Source organism: Narcine bancroftii, chromosome 6 (genome assembly GCF_036971445.1).
Source record: "Narcine bancroftii isolate sNarBan1 chromosome 6, sNarBan1.hap1, whole genome shotgun sequence".
Lineage (NCBI taxonomy): Eukaryota > Metazoa > Chordata > Chondrichthyes > Torpediniformes > Narcinidae > Narcine > Narcine bancroftii.
In genome coordinates this window covers 136127553-136149908 of record NC_091474.1, presented here as the reverse complement: position 1 = coordinate 136149908, position 22356 = coordinate 136127553, and the positions used below count along the sequence as shown (strand labels likewise).

Here is a 22356-nt window from a genome sequence, read left to right as displayed (position 1 = left end):
ATTCCTTTCCATACTACTCCAAAATGTGCTCCCATGTCTATGTGAAGACACCAATCGCTAAATCTCTCAGCCTCTCAAATGCTCCCACTGACAGGTTGCTGTGTACACAAACCCCACCTACGTACGCATCCTGGCACAGGATCCCACACATACACGCTGATGGGCATGCAACCAGGAACACAGTGCACTGGTCAGCATATTATGAGAAGAGTAAAGAGGCAGTAGGATGGAGTAGAGCAGGGGTGGGCAAATCTTTTTTAAAAATTCACATACCACTTTAAGTATTCCCTATGCTGATACAATGGTGATTTAATCGAAATTTTCCCTTTAGAACCTATAAGCTGATCCTACTTATACCAGATATCCAATATATGTCTTAATACTGGTAAATTATATTTTTGTAACAACAACGGATTCAATTTATAAATAAATTGACTCATTTCTTTTTTGAGAATTTGATCCAACTCAACTTTAGCCCAGATCGGTTGGTGATTGTTGAACATCAAACAACCTATTAATGAATTTCAACTGAGCCGCTTCATAATAATTTTGAAAATTTGGTAATTGAAGTCCTCCCCATTCATACCGCCACGTTAATTTATGCATAGAGACCCTAGATAATTTACCCTTCCGTAAAAATAATCAAATTACTTTATTTAATTCCTTTAAAAAATTCTTCAGCATCCCACATGGAATAGATTGATAAAAATATTGTATATGAGGATAAATATTCATTTTTATACAATTTACTCTCCCAATTAAAGTTAATGGCAAATCTTTCCATTTCTGTAAATCAATTTTAATCTTATTCAACAAAGACATATAATTCAAAATATATAAGTCATGATCATCTTTATTAACTATAACCCCTAAATATTTAATCTTATCAGACCATTTAAATTTAGTAATCTATCTACAATCTAAGTAATCATCATTTGATATCGGCAATATTTCACATTTCTCCCAGTTAACCTTGTAACCTGACAATATGCCATATTGATGTAATAAATTTTGCAACATCCTCAAAGATTCTTTAGGATATGTTAAATATATTTAAACATTATCAGCAAACAAATTAATCTTATATTCTTGTTCACCTACTTTAATACCTTTAATATCCAAATTTTCCCTAATAGCTTAAGCTAAAGGTTCCATTACCAATGCAAACAACGCTGGTGAAAGAGGACAGCCTTGCCTAATTGACCGAGATAGTGTAAAGCCGATGAAATCAGACCATTCGTCATTATTTGTGTTGTATCAGAATAAATTAATTCCATTTTCTTTAAATAATCCTTATTTGAAAATTTGGGAATTGAAAGATTGTTTTGAGGTGGGTAAATTTTCTACATTTAATAGATTACAAGAGAAATTTGGTATTTCTGTAAATTCTATTTTAGCTTATTATCAAGATATTTTGCGAATACAATTTGGTAAGGAATTAATTTTACCAAATCAATCTAAGTTCGAGATTATAATGATTGGCAAGGACATGAAAGGATTTATATTGGATATGTACAGGTTGTTGCAAGAAAAGATGGATAAAGTTGGGATAGATAGAATAAAAAAGAAATGGGAGAAAGATTTAGATATTGAATTGTCTTGGGAGGAATGGTCAAATATGTGTATGGACGGTGTTGCAAAATTAATTAAGGTGAAATATAGTATGGTTAATTATAATTTTATTCATCAATTATATCTGACACCTGAGAAGTTGAATAAATATGGATTTAGACCAACAGATTTGTGTTTTAGATGTGGAGAAAAGACAGGTACTTTTGTGCATTGTGTATGGACATGTAAGAAAATTAAACTTTTTTGGGAAAAAGTTATTAAATTTTTGAGAGATTTATTTACAATCGATTTGCAAATGGATTCAATGATGTGTTTGCTGGGATATATAAATGCTGTTACTTTGGGGTTGGTTGATAAGCCACAATTGGCATTTCTGCGGTTTGGGTTAGCATTTACAAGAAAATGCATAGCGATAACTTGGAAAAATGATGTGGAATTGAATATACAAAGATGGCATAATGAATTGCAATCGTGTTTATATTTGGGAAAAAAACTTACAATTTGCTAAATAATTATTCTTTTTTTATTAAAATGTGGAGTTTATATTTGGATTGTATGATTATTGATCTTAAGTAAGAGTTATGTAGAATTGGCACATTGATTAATTAATTTTAATTTTTTTTTTAAAGGCTCCAAGGGGTGAGGGAGGGAGTCAAGATGATGTAGTTAGTAGAGGGAGGGAGAGGGTGGGGGGGTGGGTGTTATTATCATCACCAGTATTTTTTTAATACTTTTTTTTAATATATCTGTATTTATATCTTGTATTTCTTTTTTTTGGTAATATCTTGTAAAATTCTTAAATAAAATTTTCAAAAAAAAGTATTCCCTATGCCATAGGTGCTCTGTGATTAGTAAGGGATTGCTTAAGGTGGTATGTGAGTGAAAAGAAAATGGTTTGTAAACCACTGTTTTAATCATAGCTAATTGACTCATTATGTGCATGGTTTCATAACTCAAAAGGAAATGGGCCAAAGACAATTTTTCTCAAGTTAAAATATTTCAGTAACAATTGTGTTTAGAGCAGTGGTTCTCAACCTTCCCTTCACACTCAGGGATTGGTTTAAGGTAGAATGCGAGTTTTTTTTTAAAGTTGCCCACCCTGTCTGTGTGGAGTTTGCATGTTCACCCTGTGACCATGGGTTTCCCTCAGGACCTCTGGTTTCCTGCCCTATCCCAAAGACATGCAAGTCAGTAACTGAATGTTCTAAATTACCTCTGAGGGTCAGTGAGTACAAAAGAACCAAATGGTTCCAATAAACAGTAACCATAGTGGAAATACGTTACAGAGGGACAGGAAAGTGGAAATGGGAGTGATTGTGTGCTCTGCCTGGATGGGCAGAATGGCTTCCTTCCATAATCTAGTAAATCATGCAAGCACTAATCCTTCAACTACCACATCCAAGCCCATCCTTGCCTCTACAGTGGCCAGAGGGATCTTGGGCTGTGAAGAGTAATGAGGAAGTCTCAGCCCTGCCCACAACCACTTTTCTTGGGGATCAATTTAAGTCAAAGATCAAAGGCATATGGGGAAAAAAATTAATGTGCAGAATGGTGTGTTAGGTTAATGATGATTTAGCTTCCCAGGGCAGGGAGGCTAAACTGGTGGGAAAAGAACATTTTAAAAGGGACCTGATGGGCAGAGAGTAGTGGGTATATGGAACAAGCTGCCAGAGGAAATGGTAGAAGCCAGGACAACATGCCACATCTATAAAACATAAAACATCTATAAAAGTTTGAAGGGATATGGACCAAATGGAGACACAAGGGACCAACCCAGGTAGGCAATTTGGTCAGCATGGACGAATTGGACAGCCTGTTTCCTTGCTGTAAAATGTTATATTTCTAATGTAAATGGAAGCAACTTGTCCACCTATTTTGCCAGTCCCAGCTCATTAAACATTCTACTCCCACTTATTTCCTCCCACAGGTGTTTTTTCATTCTGGTATTCAATTTCCATTGGAAGATCCCAGTTAACTTGTGTTGCACCAAAACCACTTTTGTTTAAGCTAACCCCAAAAAGTGAAGCTTGAACCTCTTTCCCCTAAATCTGAATTGGTTTGGGATCTCCAGGAACTGAAGCTTCATTTGTCAGAATGAAAATATAAAGTGCTGGAAGTTCTCTGATAATGATCAAGTGAAAGGACGTTGGGTGAACCAGATGCTTTGGTGGGTGAGTCACAAAAGGCTAGCAGCCAGTAGTTAAGGCAAATGGCATTTTGGTCTTCACTGCAAAGAAGCTGGTTTTTCAATTTGGGGATGTTTGGTTACAATTATATGGGGTGTTAGGGTGGTCTCACCTGGAGTACCGCATACACTTCTATTCCCCTTGCCTCAAAGAAGATATGATAACAAAGGAGATTCACCAGGCTAATAATTCCTGGGATGAGAAGTTGTCCTGCCAAGAGACTAAATAGTTTGGGCCTCTATTCCTTGGAGTTTAGAAGGAGGTACAGGAGCATCAAAATCAGGACTGCCAGGCTGGGAAATACTGTTGTTCCTTCCTGCAGACTGTGAAATTAATCAACAGTATCTTTTAACTGAGCAAATCATCTCAAAACATTTGTTTTTAAAAATTATATCTTTATGTCTATACGTGATTATTCTGTGTTGTGTATTGTGTGTGTTCATGTGCGTGCATGGTCCAGAGAAATACTGTTTTGTCAGATTGTATATGTATAGACAGATGATAATAAACTTGAACTTTAATGAGGGTAACCTTGTTCAAATTTAACAGATCCTCGGAGGGCTTGACAGAAAAGATTTTGGGATACTTTCACTGATGGGAAAGACTCAAACAATGGGGACATAACCACAAAGGGCCAGTCATTTAAAACTGAGCCACATAGGGGTCTTGGGCTGTGAATGTGGTGAATCTCTAGCATTCCCTGCCCCAGCAAGTTTTCGTCCTTGAATCTCTCTTTTCTTTCCTGATTCTCATTAGCGTTTTTGACATCTTGCCTGTATAATGGATGGTTGGTAGAAATCATACTTTTCATCTGGTCAAGGATATCAGTAATCCTGAAATTTCTTCCTCATGATTATTTTTACAATTCTTCCTGTTTTTGTGACGACCATTTTGATGCTTGTTATGCTCATTGCTGGAGGAACTCGGCAGGTCAGACACCATCTTTGGATAGAAATCATCCGTCAAGGTTTCGAATCTGAACCCTTAATTAAGACTAATATAGAATGGGTGAAATTATGTACAAAAGTGGAAAGAACCGGGGGAATAGAGCAGAAAGTGTGAGAAGGTAGAGGGAGAAACCATGAGGAAGGAGTGTGGGAAAGGAAAAGGTAGAAAAGAATGAAAAAACACAGGAGTGGGTAAAGATATGGTGGAAATAGTGAAATCAGATGAGGGTGGGATTTAGATAAAATCAGAAAAATCAATGTTCGTGCATTAATTTAAGGCTGTGGAGGAGCAATGTGATGTGTTGTTCTTAGTTTACGGTGACCTTCACCCTGGCGATGGATGTGGCCGAGCACAGACCAATCATTCTTGGAATGGTTGGAGGTTAAAAAGTTTCACCTGATTTATATTAATCATAATGAGGGGTTCACACATAAGCCTTCACTGTTCATTTCCATCCATTGGTCTCTGTTGGAATTGTTTTTGGCTTGTTTAGAACTATCAAAGCCTGCAGCATAATTACTGATGGCTTGTCAGTGGTTCATTGATTTCCCAGTCTCTGCGCAGCCTTAGTTAAATGTAGAGAGCCCAAGGGATCTTTTAATTTCAGATCTTTATAAAATGGCTTCGATTTTAACATGAATGATGGAAATTTAGTTGTTTAATGGAGGAACCTCGGTTTTGATTGCAGACTTGATTCCTCTGGTTAATATCCCACAAACCTTTGAAGACTTCTGCTTGTATAAATGGTGAAAAATTGTCGCATACTGTTGTGCAAAGGGACCTAATATATGATCAAGGAAGCAAGTGGAATGTTGCCTTCATTGCTAGAGGGTTTGAATTTAAGAGCAGGGAGGTTCTACTGCAACTATACTGGGTACTGGTGAAGATGTACCTGGAGTGCACCTGTGTGCTGTTCTCGCCTCATTACTTGAGAAAGGATACAGGTTTTGAAGGCAGCGTATAGGATGTTCAGCAGATTGATTCCAGGAACAAAGGGGTTAGCCTATGAGGAGAAATTGAGAAGCTTGATACTTTACGCATAAATGAGGAATGAGGAATGCTGCACGGTTTGTGTAGCAGTTATCGCAATACTGTTACGGTGCCAAGCTGGGAAATAATGTTGTTTCTTCCTGCAGACTGTGGAATTAATGAACAGGATCTTGTAACTGAGTAAATCATCTCAAAATATTTATGATTTTAAAAATTTTTATCTTTCTGTGTATATATGTGATTATTCTGTGTTGTACTGGGAAATATTGTAGTTTCTTCTTGCAGACTGTGCTGTCTGTCAGGAATTTGTATGTTCTCCCCATGTCTGCTTGGGTTTTACCCAGTGGTTCTGGTTTCCTCCCACCGTTCAAAATGTACCAGGGGTTGTAGGACAATTGGGTCCAATTGGGCGGCTCAGACTTGTGGGCCGAAAGGACCTGTTATATTTTAAATTTAGACATAATGCATGATATAAACATTGTGAAAGGAGTAAATAAGATAAAAGCAGGGAGGTTGTTTCCACCAGCAGGTGAGACGAAAAGTAGGGGAGTCGACAACACAAAAATGAGGATGAAGTGCTCCTCCCATTGAGTTACCTGTAAAATTCTCTGCAAAAGCATTGGGTTTTCAAACTTTTTCTTTCCACTCACATTCCACCTTAAATAATCCCTATGCCATAGGTCCTCTGTGATTAGTAAGGGATTGCTTAAGGTGGTGTGTGAGTGGAAAGAAAGTTTGAAAACCACTGCATTAGAGACTCTCATTAAGCTTATTGAAGATGTATTTTTGAAGACTTGGGAAATGAGAGTTATGAGGAACAGCTGGTTCTTTACGCAAAGGGTGGTAGGGATGTGGAATGAGCTTCCGACAGACGTGGTCGAGGCGGGATCATTGGTTACATTTAAGGATAGACTGGATAGTTACATGGAGAGGAGAGGACTGGAGGGGTATAGTCCGGGTGCTGGTCAGTGGGACTAGGAGGGTGGGGATTTGTTACGGCATGGACTGTTCTGTGCTGTAAGTGGTTATATGGTTATATGGAGTGGAGCTGTCAACATTCAGATCAGCCATGATCTTGTTGAACAGGCACGATATGCCAGATGGCAGACTCTTTATTTTTTTTTAATGATGCTGTATGTTATAGGATGTTGTGAGTCAGGTTTGAAGGCCTTGGCTCTTGTTTATGCAAATCGTCTCTGAGGGTTTCTGCATCATGTCAGATGATTAGATGGATTGGTGACTGCAGAACCTGAGGTAATTTTGTTTGCAGAGATTTTACAGGACACAAAGGAGTTGTGTGTCAAAGTGTTCAGAATAGGTTCAATGGATTCAAAGAGACTCAAGGCTGGACACTTGTGATGAACAAACCATCATCTTTATTTACACAGGGGAATTCACAAAAAGGGAGAGGATGGAGTAGAAAGAGAAGGGAGGGAGGCGAAAAAGAGGAAGGGGAGAGAGAGAGAGAGAGAGAGACCTTCACCCCCCACCCCTTGAGCTTTGAGTAATAAGGTGGGGAAATCGTCCCACTAGGTATATGAAGGAGTGAATGGGAGGGTGTGCACAGACAAGGTGTTGTAGTTGTAATTTTTATTCTCATTTTCATTGTTTATCCCCTACCTTTTATTGTTTATTTAATACTAAGGGTCCAGTAGCTTGTTTTTCTTATGTAATTGTGTATCTGTATAAGTTATGGGAGGGAGAGGGGAAAATCTGTGAATCATATTGTGCGGAAGGAAAATGTACTATATTGTTTGCTTGGATTTGCATGAGTCTTGAAAATAATTTAAAAAAGAGTGAGAGAAGATAGGGGAGGGAGGAAGGAGAGGGAAAGCATGACGGAGAAGGAAGGAGAGACAAGCAAAAGAGAGGGAAGGGAGAGAGAAGGGTGGGAAAGAGAGGGAAGGGAGAGACTGAGGAGAGAGAAGGGAGTGAGAGGAAGGATAGATGGAAGAAGGGGGAAGGGAGAAGAATGAAAGAGAGGGGTGGGAAAGAGTGTGAAAGTAGGGATAGAGGAAGAGAGAGGGTAGGGAGAGAAATAGGAGAGAAGAGAGAGGAGGGAGGGGGAAATAGGGAGAACAGAGGGAGGATTGTGGAAAAAGATAAGAGAAGGAAGGGAGGAAAAGGTGAAAAGAGGGAAGAAGAAAAAAGAGCAAAGGGGAGAAAGAGATGGAAGGGAGGAGTGAGCGAGAGAATGGAACAGGAAGGGAGAGGGAGGTGGAGAGAGACAGGGGGAGGGGAGAGAGAGAGGGAAGATGATACAGTATCAATAATACCAAAAAACTGGAGTTGCAGGATGTCAGGCTTTTTAACACCATAAGACTTGGATGATCCCAGGACTTGTACTGAAGGAGGGACTTGGCTTAACTGCCTTTATTTGGGGATTCCAGGGGTGGAGTCACCGAGGGAAGGTGGGCCAGACATACATACATATGAACCAGGTATACACGCAGTTCCAGTAATAGTATACAGTGGTGTATTACCACAGAAGTGGGGGGTGGTGGGGGGGGGGGGGAAGAGAAGATAGAAGGGAGGGGCAAGAGACAAAGGGAAAATAGTGTGAGAAAGAGAAACAAGGGAGGGAGGGGGAGGAGAGAGACGGGAAGAGGAAGAGAGACGAGGAGGGTGGAGAAAGATAAGGGAGCAAGGAGAGAGAGAAGAGGGAGGCTAGAGAGAGGGAATGGAGAGAGGCAAGGAGAGAGAGGTAAGAGGGGATGGGGAAGTGTGAAAGAGAAAGTAGGAATGGAGAAGAAGGGAGGGAGAAGAGAGGGAAAGGAATGTGAGAGAGAAAAGGGAGAGGGAGAGAGAGAGAGGAGAAAAGGTAGAGGGAGAGAAGGGTGGGAAAGAAGGGGGAGGTGGGTGAGAGAGTGATGGGGAAGAGTGTGAAAATATGGATGGAGCAAGAGAAAAGGGAGGCCCGGAAAGGGAGAAGAGAGAGGGGAGGGAGAGGAGAGAGGGGAGGGAGGGGAGAGAAAGGGGGAGAGAGAGAGAGAGAGTGGAGGGGAGATATGGGAGGCAAAAGAGTGAGAAGAGAGGTGTGGACGAGTGAGAGGAGAAAGAGAAGGGAGGGAGAGAAGGGTAGAAGAGGATGAGAAGGGAGGGGAAGATAGGGGGAACAGAGGGTGGAATAGAGAGATGGAAGGGAGGAAAAGGTGAAAAGAGAAAAAGAGAAGGAAGGGAGGGGAGAGAGAGGAGGGAGAAAAGGAGGGATAAGAGAGAAGGGAGGGGAAAGACAGAGGGGAGGTGAAAAAAGAGCAGTGGGGAGAAAGAGAGGAGGGGGAAAGAGAAGGGAATGGAGAGAGAGGTAGAGAGAGAAGGAAGGGGTGAGAGAGAGAATGGAACAGGGAGAGGGAAAAGGGAGGGAAGATGATACACTATCAATAATACCAAAAGACTGGAGTTGCAGGATGTCAGGCTTTTTAACACCATAAGACTTGGACGATGCTCCTGTTCTGGCCCAATCCCAGGACGTACCGAAGGAGGCACTTGGCTTAACTGCCTTTATTTGGGGATTCCAGGGGGTGGAGTCACTGAGGGAAGGCGGGCCAGACATACATATGAACCAGGCATACACACAATTCCAGTAACAGTATACAGTGGTGTATTACCACAGAAAGGGGGAGGGGGGAGAGAAGGGAGGGGCAAGACAGAAAGGGAAAATAGTGTGAGAGAAAGAAACAAGGGAGGGAGGGGGAGGAGAGAGAAAAAACAGGAGAGAGAAGGGAGGGGAAGAGAGACAAGATGAAAGAGGAGGGTGGAGAAAGATAAAGGAGGGAGAAAAGAGGAGAGAGGTAGGAGAAAGGACTGAGAGGAAGGAGAGATGGAAAGGGAGGGGAGAGGAGGGTGGGTAAGTGTGAAAGAAAGTAGGGATGGAGAAAGAGGGAGGGGGTGAGAGAAAGGAGAGAGTAGAGAGAATGGTGGGGAAGAGTGTGTGAAAGTAGGGATGGATCAACAGAAGAGGGAGGAGGGAAAGAAGGGAGGTGGGAGGAGGGAGAAGAAAGCGACAAGGGAGAGAGGGAGGATAGTGAAAGAGGAAAGTGAGAGGGGAGGGGAGAGAGAAGGGAAAGAGGAGGAAGGGGAGAGAGAGAAACAGAAGGGAGGGAAAATGGAGAGAGGGAGAGAATTTACGTGCTCTCCTTTTTTAATGCAGGAGATATCCACGTGACCTGCGACGACCAATCGTGTGTCAGCCTTACCATTGATTGGCACCTGGAGGACCAATCTACACATCAGGGCCAATCACACAGCCTCAGGTGTGCAGATATAACCCAATGCAGGTTAGGTGAGTTCTCACTTGGCTCCAGCTAGGGTGGTCACATGACTCTCCACAATCCATAGTCGGGGAGGTTATGGAGATGGGAGCCAAGGAGAAGGTGACAACTGCAGCAGGCTGAAGATTCTCTAGAACAAGTGCTGGTGAGGTTGTGGCTATCGTTCACACACTTTTTTTGTTTTGAAGCAGCCACAAGGAATGGCAGGGTGAGAAAAGGTCATTGTGAGATGGAAAGGGTGCCACTGAGGGGGAGTGTGTTTTGGGAGCTGGGACAGGGCTGGGTGTTGTCACCACCTGTGAAAGTATTTCATTGGCCGTAACATGGTTTGGCACTTCCTGGGATTGTGGAATGTAGTGAATGCGGGCACTTTTTTTTTCCTTTTCTGGGAAGAAATTTGCACCTGCCTTGGTTATTTCATTTCAGTGATGAATGCAAACCCTGTTGGCATTTATTGTCTTGGAGCGAAGGAACAAGCGCTGAACACCCAAAAGAGCAGTAAACTTTCCAATCTACCCCTTAGATCTGATTTAAAGTTAGCATTAAGGAGAGGAAGAGCATCCAAACCCAATGAAAGCTGCGAACAAGTCAGCATTGAAATATATCAGAGAATGTAACTCATTAGTGGAAGATTAATTTGTTGAGAACATTGGTTGACGAGAGACATTGAGTGAGGGGTCTCCACAAATCCATGTGGCTGGTACCAAATGTTGAGATGATTGCATGCCTCACCTTGTTTGATCAGCCTTTCCACTGGCCCAGACGATCACAATCCCCAAAGAGTCAACTACCTTGCCCATGTAGGATTTTATCAGACTTTGAATGTGCTCTAGCTATTAGCTATCTAAGAGTGAAATGGAGATTTTAAATGTGTCAACTCCTTTGTAGCCAAATTACTTCCCAATAAAGATACTGTATTTTGTCATAAATATTTTGCAACTGAATGCAGGATAATAACTCACCATGAATACTGCTCTGGAATATGAGCAAGCTTGTGATTACTTTCCTTTCATGTACACATTAAGTGGCCCATGGATCATGTTGAGTGTCCCATGTTCAGTGATTTACAAGTACCATCGTGTTCAGGAGTAGGAAATGTACCCCCAGGCCGGTGTAACAATCATCAGTGGTAACTGAGAGAAAGGAAAATTGTTATTATCGTGCCTTTCTTCTATCCTTGAAGGTAAGTAGGCACTTGCTGATTAATCTCTTGAATGCCTGGTGCTTTTCCAGATGCGTTTGACTAAAAAGGTGTCTGTCTGGCCGGTGGGATTGGTTGGAGGCCGACGCTATGAGCGTCCACTCGTGAAACAAGGCCATGTAGTGGGCTGGTACACGGGCTGGAGACCAGACCGACCCTTTGCCATCGACATGGCAGGTAAGCAGAACAGCTCCATCATGTTTTGAAATGTTCAGTGAGCGATTTCTAGTGTGAAGCCCATTTCTAATTCCTACATTCAGTGATATCAGAAAATGGTTTCAGCCTTACACTGCCACCCAAATTTAATGTTAACAGTTCATTATAGTTACCCAAAGGAGTTGATCCATTTTGAAAGTATCCACGTAATTGCTCATCTTTATGTTCTTTAATGACCCCATGGGTAACATTCGAAAACCTGCTGAATTACTGCACCTACCACTAAACTTTTAGGACTGATGACTTGAATATGTAAATCCTTTTAATTGGAGTGAAATGCCCTGTCAACATGAGATATTCATGTTTTATGAAAGAAGAATTGAAGTTCAAGACTGTCACACATACCAAGATGCAGGAATGTAAGTTGTTTTGCGAGCAGTCCAGCTGACATTTCATACATAGTATCAAACATAAGGGACTGTACAAAATATGCAGAGATACAGAAAGGTCAGTTGGGAGGGAACAAAGGCAGCATAATTTTATAATTTTGGAGTTCATGAAGGCGATTGATAACGGTGGGAAAGAGAGTGCTCTTGAATCTGGTGGACCGTGATATCCTCCTGGCAGGAGGCAGTAAAGAGAGTGTGGTTGGGATGGGCTGAGACTTTTAGTTTGTTGGCTACTATTTCAAGGAGCAGGGGTTGCAGATGGAGTGGAAGAGGATATGTGATATGACCTGAGCCACACTCACAACCCTCTGTGGCTTATTTTGTCTCAAGACTATTCCATTTTTAGTTTTAATGTGGATATTTTATTTTGTGCAATAAATTGCGATCAAAGTAATTAAATTTACTACTGATTCTATTTGTTTGACATATTCATAACCAATTATTGAGGACTTCCAGCCTGAGCCAGAAATATGATACAGACGTAGATGGGTACAAAGAAGTGGCAGACAAACTCAAAAGTATTTTGTGTCAGTCTTCACTGTGGAAGATGTCAGCAGTTTGAAAGTGTTAAGGGGCAGAAGTGGTGGAGTTCCTATTACTAAGGAGAAGGTGCTGGGGAAGTTGAAAAATCTGAAGGTGAATAAATCACCTGGACCAGGTGGACTATCACCCAGGGTTCTTATTGAGGTAGCTGAAGAGATTGTGGAGCCATTAGTAGTGATCTTTCAAGAATCACCAGATTCTGCAATGGTTCAGGAGGTCTTGAAAATTGTAAGGGTCATTCCACTCTTAACAAGGGAAGAGGGAAAAGACAGGATTTTAATTTTTTTAAAATTAAGACATACAGCATGGTAACTGGCTCTGTGAGCCCATTCTGCCCAATTATCCTACACCTCTGGTATGTTTCGAATGGTAGATGAAAATCCACATAGACACAGGGAGAATGTGCAAACTCCTTACAAACAGCGTGGGATTCGAACCCCAGTCCTAATCGCTGGCATTGTAACAGCATTGTGCTAACTGCTACACTAACCATGCCACCCTAATTATTGGCTGATAAGATGTTGAAATCTATTATTCAGGTTTTGGGGGACCTGGAGGCACAGGGTAAAATAGGCTGAAGGCAGCATGGTTTGCCAAAGAGGAAATCTTGCCTGACAAACTGTTAGAATTGTTTTGAGAAAGCAACAGGAAGGACAGACAAAGGAGAGTTGGTGGATGTTGTTTACTTGGATTTTCAGAAGACATTTGACAAGGTGCTGCATTCGAGGCTGCTAAGCAAGCTAGGAGCCCATGGTATTACAGGAAAGGTATGGGGATTAATAGAAATTGGCTGACTTGCAGGATGAAGAGAGTGACGATAAAGGGGCCTTTTCTGGCTTGGTGCGAGGGACTGCTTCTTTTCACATTATATTGTCAGTGATTTGGATGACAAACATGATGGCTTTGTGGCCAAGTTTGCAAAACCAGGAGGAGGAGTTGTTAGAGTTGAAGAAGGACAGAGTCTGCAAGAAGGCAAGTTAGGAGATTGGACAAGGAAATGGCAGATGGAATACAGACTGGAAAAATGTATTGTCATGGATGTACAATGAGTTCAGAGCTCAGAGAATCAGAGGGACTTGGGAGTCCTCACAAAGATGCCCAAAAAGGTTAACTTGCATGTAAAGTCTGTTGTTAAAAAAGGCAAAGACAATGCTAACATTCATTTTGAGAAGGATAGAACTTGAAAGTACAGGTGAAATGTTGAGGCTTTATTAGGCATCCCAGAAATCAGTCCTGTGCACATCATCCTTGGCAAGTCCATTCTTCCTTCAGTATGTATGATCTCACCATGGCCCTGTAGCAGGATATCCTGAATTCCAAACCTTTCACAATGCAGGTTGATGCACCACTTGCCTTAACTGCTTGCTGCACTTCCATGTTTGCTTTCAGTGGCTGATGTACAAGGATAACAAATCTCTTTATACGTCAGCTTTTCCCAGTCTATCATCAATTTAAATAATACTTTTCCGGTCTGTTTTTCATACCAAAGTAAATTCACCTTAACCTATTGCATCTGCCCATTCATATGTAATTGCCTGAACTTCCTTAAAACATCGTTGCATTTGCCTCACAGTGCTCCATCCTACTTAGTTCTGTGTCATTGATAAATTCAGAAATAGTACTTTTGAGTTCCCTCATCCAGAAACATGAATGTACAATGTGACTAGCTGGGTCCTAACCGCTGATCCTCATGGTAGCTTATGACTCCCTGCCTGCTACGACAAGGATCCTACTCTGTTTCCTTTCTGTCAAAAGTGTTTTTCTCTATGTCAGTATGTCACCCTAGTAAGCTGTGCTTTAATTTTGTACACTTATCATTTTTAAAAGGCTTATGAAAACATCACATCTACAGGTTCTGCTCTATCAGTCACTTATTCAAAAAAACCTCCTTGATGTTCGTCAAGCATATTGCTTTCAAAAGTCCATCTTTGTCCAATCTTGTTGAAATATTTGGAGTGTCCAATAATTTTACATTTTGTGTTAGACTCCAGCATTATCCCTACTCCAGGTGTTAGGCAAATTAATCTGGAGGTCCTTGCTTTATCTTTCCTTCCTTCCCTATTACATCACAGTGTTCCATTTATCATCCTCCAATCTGCAGGACTTCATCCACAATATGTGGAATTTTGGAAAATTATAATTAATGCATTAATTATTTCCAGCTCTCCCTCTTTTACTACTTTAGGATGCTGATTATGTGGCCCTAGGGTTTGTTGGCTTTCAGTTAAATTTGGACATTGTAACAGGCCCTTCCAGTCCACAAGCCAGCGCTACCCAAATTTCCTAATTAACCTGCAACCCCCATAAGTTTTGAAAGGTGGGAGGAAACCCACACAGGGAGAGTGTACAAGCTTATACAGATAGTGACAGATTCCAACCTGGGTCACTGGCACTGCAATAGCATTGCACTAACCACAGCACAAACCATGCTGCCCTCATTCAGTTACATTTCTTTAATTCCTCTTTTTATTAGGCTCTTGGGATCCCTTGCATTTCAGGTAAGTTATTTCAGTGATTTTTGTGAAGACAACCACTTTGGCCATTCCCCTCATTATCAAGTATTCTACTTTGGATATTGCTGGGGTGTGAGGTGATTACCTATCAAAGGGTAGCAGAAGCAACCAGGTCAGTGGCTCGGAATGTCAGTGAGGAAGGGCGAAGTCAGGGAGAACTATAGTGGTTCATTAGGTGTGTCTGTGGCTGCAAAAGGGTCTACAGGATTTCCTTTCTGGTGCCAAAACCAGACAGTTTGGGAGGGGAGGGAAAGCAGCAGAGATTGTGATCCACTATGGTACCAAAATCATGGATAGGAAGGAAGGTGTGTACTGGCCAATGAGTTCAGGGAGCTCAATAGATTCTGAGATTTGAATTATTGGCCTCTCTTCCAGAGAAGGTGGGACCTGCACATGAGGAACAGGTTACACCTGAACTGGAGAGGAACCAATATCTTCACGGGGAAGTTCACTCATGCTAATGTGGAGGGTTTAAGCTAGAGTGGCAGGGAGTGGTAACCTAATGATCTCCCAGTCTGTGACTGGTCTCTTTGATGTAGAGAACACTTAACTCAGCATCTCCTCTCTGTTCACAACCACAACAACCTCTCAGTGGCTAACCATTTCAATTCCGGGTCACAGTCCCAAGTTCACATGTTTGTCTATGGCCTTGTGTCCCACCCAGACCACCTGCATATTGGAGGAACACCTTATTTTCCATCTGGGCACCCTCCAGCCAGATGGCATGAACACTGATTTCACTGCTTTCCATTAAACCTGCTTGCCTTTTCTTCCCCTCCCCCATGTCCTGCCGTTCCAGTTCTTTCACCTACACAGACCTGCCTTCCCTCCCTCCCTTCTCCACCTTATCATCTCCTGCCCTGCCACCCCCCCTTCTCCCTCCCCTCCCACTCTTTTATTCTGACACTCAGAATTTTCTCATACTTTGATGAAGGACAAGCCTGAAACGTCAGTCCTGTATCTTTGCTTTTGCTACATAAAGGACGCTGTTTGACCTGCTGAGTTTCTTCAGCATTCTGTGTTTTTACTTCAACCACAGTGTCCACAGAATTTTGTGTTTTACTTTTATCCTTGCAGGAAGGTTTGCTAGTGGTGCTCCTGGGGATTAAACTAGATTTGCAGGGGTATGGGAACCAGAGGGCCAGAGCAGGGAAAAGATGTGAAAATTGCACGTACCATGTCAACGGGTGTATGTGGTGGAATGTGTTCTCAGGTGCATCTATTTCAATGCAAGAAGTATTGAGGGAAAGGCAGAGGAACGGAATATGTGGATTGGCAGGTGGAATTTTGACATTGTGGCCATTAGTGAAACTTGGTTGCAGGAGGGGTAGGACTCAAATGTTCCATACTTCCATTGCCTTAGACACAATAGAAGTGGGGGGTGGGGGTGGGGGTGGAGGGGATGAAAGGGGGAGAAGTAGCATTGCTTGTCAAGGAAAATATCACAGCTGTGCTCCGGCAGAACAGACCAGAAGGCTAGTCTATTGAGGGTCTATGGGTGGAGCTGAGGGACGGAAATGGTACGACCACACACACGTGGTGTTGTATTACAGACCACCCAATAGTCAGTGAGAATTGGAGGAACAAATCTGCAGAGAGATAGCAGACAGCTGTAGGAAACACAAGATTGTGATAGTAGATTTTAAACTTTTGACTGGGACTCCCATACTGTAAAAGGACTGGATGGCTTGGAGTTTGTCAAATGAGTTCAGGAAAGTTTTCTAAATCAATATATAGCAGCACCAACTAGAAAGTGTACAATACTGGATCTCTTACTAGGAAACGAGACAGATGTGTAGGAGAACATTTTGGGTCCAGTGATCATACCATTAGTTTCAAGTTAATGATGGAAAAGGATAGATCTGGGCCTTGAATTGAGATACTAAAATGGAAAAAGGCCAATTTTTGGGAAATGAGAAAGGATCTAGAATGCATGGATTGGGATAAATTGTTTTCGGGCAAGGATTTGCGAGGTAAGTGGAGGACTTTCAAAGGTGAAATTGTAAGATTACAGAGTTTTTGTGTTCAGGTCAAGGTTAAAGGCAATGTTAGCGAGGATAGGGAACCTTGGTTTTCAAGGGATATTGGGGATCTAGTTCAAAAGAGAGAGGTGTATAGCAGGAATAGGCAACATCAAACAAATGAGATGCTTGAGGAGTATAAAAAATCTCAAGAAAGAAATCAGGATGGCTAAAAGAGGACATGAGGTGGCTTTGGCAGACAATGTGAAGGAAATTCCTAAGGGTTTCTTACAGGTATATTAAGAGGAAAAAGATAGTAAGGCACAAAATTAGTCTCCTTGAAGTGGTGAGTGGTTGTGTGGTATTGGTTGACAATGTCATGAAATGAATGTGCTGTGTATAAGTGTAATAGAGTTAAGATGTTGGATACTTAGAAACAATTAGAACTATTATGAAAGGTGGAGCAGACTTTGAAATGATTGCTGTGACTTATAAGAAATGGGGATTGGGATTGGGATTGGGATTGGGATTGGGATTGGGACCCCCCCCCCCCCCCCCCCCCCCGACAGGTTAGGTGCAACAAACAACATTCCAGACAACTATCCATTATCACCTCTTCCAGCATCTCCTGGCCCTCTGTACACAATGGCGGGCATTACACATAACGAGCTGTCAGACGCAGCCCATTCATAAACGGGTTCCCACCCAAAAATATGGAAATGCCAAAAGCCTGCAGAATTATGTCAAGCCACGAATTCACATCTTTTAATTATGTCATGTACATATAGAAAGCCAATCAATGATAACCACTTTCCTGACTTTAGAAATCAGCAAATACTGACTGTAACACCTCAGCTTTTAACAATACCCTCAAAGGAATGGTTACTTAACCATATAGAGCAAAAATGCCTTAAATTTTGTACTCTGTAACCTTGTACCTTGAATAAGGTTCAACAGTATTAGGGAAGTGACCTTGTCTACCCAACCCTAACTACTGCTCATTCCCACTAGCGTGACTCTAATAAATTCTCTGTGTGTTGTACTTTGTGGTTTGGTTGTACTTCTTGTACCTTAATGGGGGGAGGAGGGAAGAAGAGATCTTAAATGGTTTTTTCATTAGTATTCACTTAGAAAACGGGCACAGAGTTATAGGACGTAAGGAAAACAAGCAGTGAGGTCATGGAACCTACAAAGATTAGAGATTGAAGTGCTTGTTGTCTTAAAGCAGTGATTTTCAAACTACCCCCATAAACTCACATTCTACTTTAAGTAATCCCTATGGCATAAGTGGAGGAAAAACCCAACACCCAACCCCAACCAACCAATTTTCCCCTGCAACCGCTGCAACCGTGTTTGCCTGTCCCGTATTGGACTTGTCAGCCACAAACAAGCCTGCAGCTGACGTGGACATTTACCCCTCCATAAATCTTCGTCCGTGAAGCCAAGCCAAAGAAGAAAGATGGCATAAGTGCTCTGCGATTAGTAAGGGATCGTTTAAGGTGGTATGTGAGAGGGAGGGAAGGTTGAGAATCACTGCTGTAGACCCAATTGTTACTGAAATATTTTCAGTAACACGCTGTCCACGCTGCTGAAGATCCAGCTGCGCTGGATGGGTCACGTCTCCAGAATGGAGGACCATCGCCTTCCCAAGATCGTGTTATATGGCGAGCTCTCCACTGGCCACCGTAACAGAGGTGCACCAAAGAAAAGGTACAAGGACTGCCTAAAGAAATCTCTTGGTGCCTGCCACATTGACCACCGCCAGTGGGCTGATAACGCCTCAAACCGTGCATCTTGGCGCCTCACAGTTTGGCGGGCAGCAACCTCCTTTGAAGAAGACCGCAGAGCCCACCTCACTGACAAAAGGCAAAGGAGGAAAAACCCAACACCCAACCCCAACCAACCAATTTTCCCTTGCAACCGCTGCAATCGTGTCTGCCTGTCCCGCATCGGACTTGTCATCCACAAACGAGCCTGCAGCTGATGTGGACTTTTTACCCCCTCCATAAATCTTCGTCCGCGAAGCCAAGCCAAAGAATTTTGCTTGAGAAAAATTGCCATTGGCCCATTTCCTTTGGAGTTATGAAACCATGCACGTAACTAGTCAATTAGGTATGATTAAAATAGTGGTTTTCAAACCTTTATCTTTCCACTCACATGCCACCTTAATCCTTTACTAATCACAGAGCACTTATGGCATAGGGAATACTTAAGTTGAGTGTAGAGGACAGCTTGAAAACCAAATAAGGGTGGATAAATCCCTAGGGCCTGACAAGACATTCCCTTGGACCTTGAGGGAGGCAAGTGTAGAAATTGCAGGGGCTCTGGCAAATATTTAAAATGTCCCTAGCCAGGGGTATGGTGCAGGAGGCTTAGAGGATAGCTTACATTGTTTCAAAAAGGCTTCAAAAGTCACCCTGGAAATTGTAGGCCGGCGAGCCTGACGTCAGTAGTAGGTAAAATTATTAGAAAGTTTTTTTTGGAATTGAGTTATTGTAAGGAGTGGCACAGTTGGTGCAACACATTTACAGCGCCAGTGGGTTCAAATCCCATGCTGCCTGTAAGGAGTTTGTCCCATGTCTCCGTGGGTTATCCCTGGAGATTCTGGTTTCCTCCCACCATTTGAAACGTACCGGGGTTGGTTATTGTGGACTTGTGGGCTGAAATGGCATGTTACTGTGCTGTATGTATAAATTTTAAATTTTTTAAATTTAAGTTGAATTTACACTTATTTGTATAGCCAGAAACTGATTAGATCAACAAGGCTTTGTGCGTGGTAAGTCGTGTTTAACCAATCTTACCGTGTTTTTCCGAGGTGGTTACCAGGAAAGTTCATGTGGATCTTGTCAACGTGGACTTTAGTAAGGCCTTTGACAAGTTCCCACAAGTGAATTCAGTTAGGAAGGTTCAGATGCTGGGTAGATGAAGTAGTAAACTGGATTCAACAATGGGAGAAGCTAGAGGGTAGTTATTGCTTCTCAGACTGATGGCCTGTGACTAGTGGTATGCCTTCGGGATCAGTGCTGGGACCATTGTTGTTTGTCATCTATATCAATAATCTGATGATAATGTGGTGAATTGGATCAGCAAGTTTTCAGCTAAGATTGGAGGCATTGTGGATAGCCCAGAAATTTTTCAAAGCTTGCAGAGGGATCTAGATCAGCTGGAAAAATGGCAGATGGAATTTAATGCAGGCGAATGTGTGGTGTTGCATTTTGGAAGGACAAACACATTAAATGGTAGGGCACTGAGGAGTGCGGAAGAAGAGGATTCGGGGAATATAGATACATAATCCCCTGAAAGTAGTGTCACAGGTAGATAGGGTTGTAAAGAGAGCCTTAAGCATATTGGCCTTCATAAATTATATTATTGAGAAAAGGAGCTGGGATGTTATGATAACATTGTACAAGACATTGGTTAGGCCAAATTTTGAATATTGTGTGCAGTTTTAGTCATCAAACTGCAGCAAATGTATCAATAAGTTAGAGAGAGTGCAGAGGATGTTGCCTGGACTTCAGGAACTGAGTTATAGGGAAAGGTTAAACATGTTAGGACTTTATTCCCTGAAGTGTAAAATAATCAGAGATTTGATGGAGGTATTTAAAATTATGAGGGGGATAGACAGAGTTAATGTAGATGGGCTTTTTCCACTGAGGTTAGGTGAAATACAAACCAGAGGACATGGGCTAAGAGTGAAAAGGGAAAAGTTTAAGAGGAACTTCTTCAGAGTGTGGTGGGATGAACTTTCAGTTGAAGTGGTAGATGTGTGCTCAATTTTAACATTTAAGAATTTGGACAGGTACATGGATGGGAGGGGTATAGAGGGCTATGGATTGGGTGAAGGTCAGAGGGATGAGGCAATCAAAAATGGTTTGGCACAGATTAGAAGGGTTGTTTCTGATCTGTAATGTTCTTTAGTTCTACAGTCTTAGGTGATGAGCAAGGTCATCAAGGATTAAAAAGGAGGCATATTTGAGGAGCAAATTTGCTAGGAGATTGCTGCCAGTCAAACAAGTTTTTCATAGTTGGGCTTTTTAACATTCCAAGCATTCATTGGGTAGTGTGAAAGATTTAGGCAGGGTGGAATTTGTCCAATGTGTTCAGGAAAGTTTCCCTGGCAATATGTAGAAGGCCTATAAGGGAGAAGGCAAGGCTTAATCTAGTCTTGAGAAATTGGGGTCACATGGTTAATTCAATGCTATTCCAACAACTCAGGTTCAAATCTGGCACTGTCTGCAAGTTTGTACGTTCTCCTCAAGCCCTGTTTAGGTTTCCCCCAGATTCTCTGGTTTCCCCCCCATCCTCCAAAACTTTCGGGATTGTAGTCTAATTGAATGTAAGTGGGCAGCTGTGTTGTAATTTAAAAAAAAATTGGGAAGGGCGAGTGGGTGGCGTGTTCATGGATGAGCCATTAGGGTTTTAGTTAATTATGGAGAGCGGCAGGACCTGGAGTTAAAATTTGGGTTATAAAAAATGGGGCAAGGCTGAGTTACAAGAATTAGCTTGAGTTAATTGGAACAGATTCTTTGAAAAAAGAATGCAAGGAGAATCAAATGTTTTTAAGAGTGTTGACAAGAGGCAAGGGCATGCATGTTCCTGTTAGATACAAGGGTCAGACTGGAAACGTACGAAAGCTTGGATGATGAGGGAAATTCAGGCTCCCTTCAATGGCAAGAAGGAGGCTTGGGGTAGGTACAAGCAGCCCAGGTTGATCAAGTGCATACACAGAGGAGTTTTGGGAACTGAGGAGCAGGCTATAAAAGGAAATCTGGAAGCAAAAAGGGGTAAGGAGATAGCTCTGGCAGATAACATGGAGAATTCCAAGAGAGTTTATCAGTACATAAAAGGAAAAAAAACATAGGACCCCTCTAAAATCAAAGTGGTCAACTCTAATATGGAGCTACAGGTCAAGCAGTATCTGTCCTCTGTTTTTACCATGCAAAAAGACACAAGGACTTGGAAACTTGGGGCAGTCAATGGTAATGTCTTGTGATCATATATTTTGACAATTGAGGTGAAGTTAAAGGTCCTGATGTGTTTGAAGGTAGACAAATATCCTGGGCCTGATCAGTTATGTCCAATCACACTGTGAGAAATGAGACGAAGCTGCAGGTAAGTACCTTGGCTGGGGTTTATGAGCCATTATTAAATACAGGTGAGGTGCTAAATGTGTTTTTATACAAGAAAGGATACAGGGAAAAACTTGGGGAACTACAGATCATTCAGCCTAATATCTATGGTTGATAAGTATTCTGAGAGAGAAGATATACATGTACTTGGATAGATGAACGCTGATTAGAACTTGTAAATGGAGGTCATGTCTTTTGAAAATATGATCAAGGTTGACAAGGGTAGAACTATAGTCCAATATGAATTTTAGCAAGGCATTTACTAAGGTTCAGCACAGTATGCTTCTTGGGAGAAAGTCGAGGGTGATGCTGAAAGTTTGTTTTTCAGACTGGAGGCTTGTTACGAGAGGTGTGGCACAGGGTTCAGTGCTGGGCCCATTGCTGTTTGTTATCTATATCAATGATTTAGAATAGATAAAAACATTCATAGCATTATC

At 41.9% G+C, this 22356-nt stretch overlaps 1 protein-coding gene across 1 annotated transcript in view; it reads left to right on the top strand.

Moving 5' to 3' along the window:
* Positions 1–22356, top strand: part of b3gat2 (beta-1,3-glucuronyltransferase 2 (glucuronosyltransferase S)) — a 32696-nt gene that overhangs the window by 1607 nt on the left and 8733 nt on the right. Inside the window, exon 2 of the mRNA XM_069886162.1 lies at positions 11201–11345. Coding sequence (XP_069742263.1) covers positions 11201–11345 — 145 coding nt within the window. The remainder of the gene's footprint in view (positions 1–11200; positions 11346–22356) is intronic.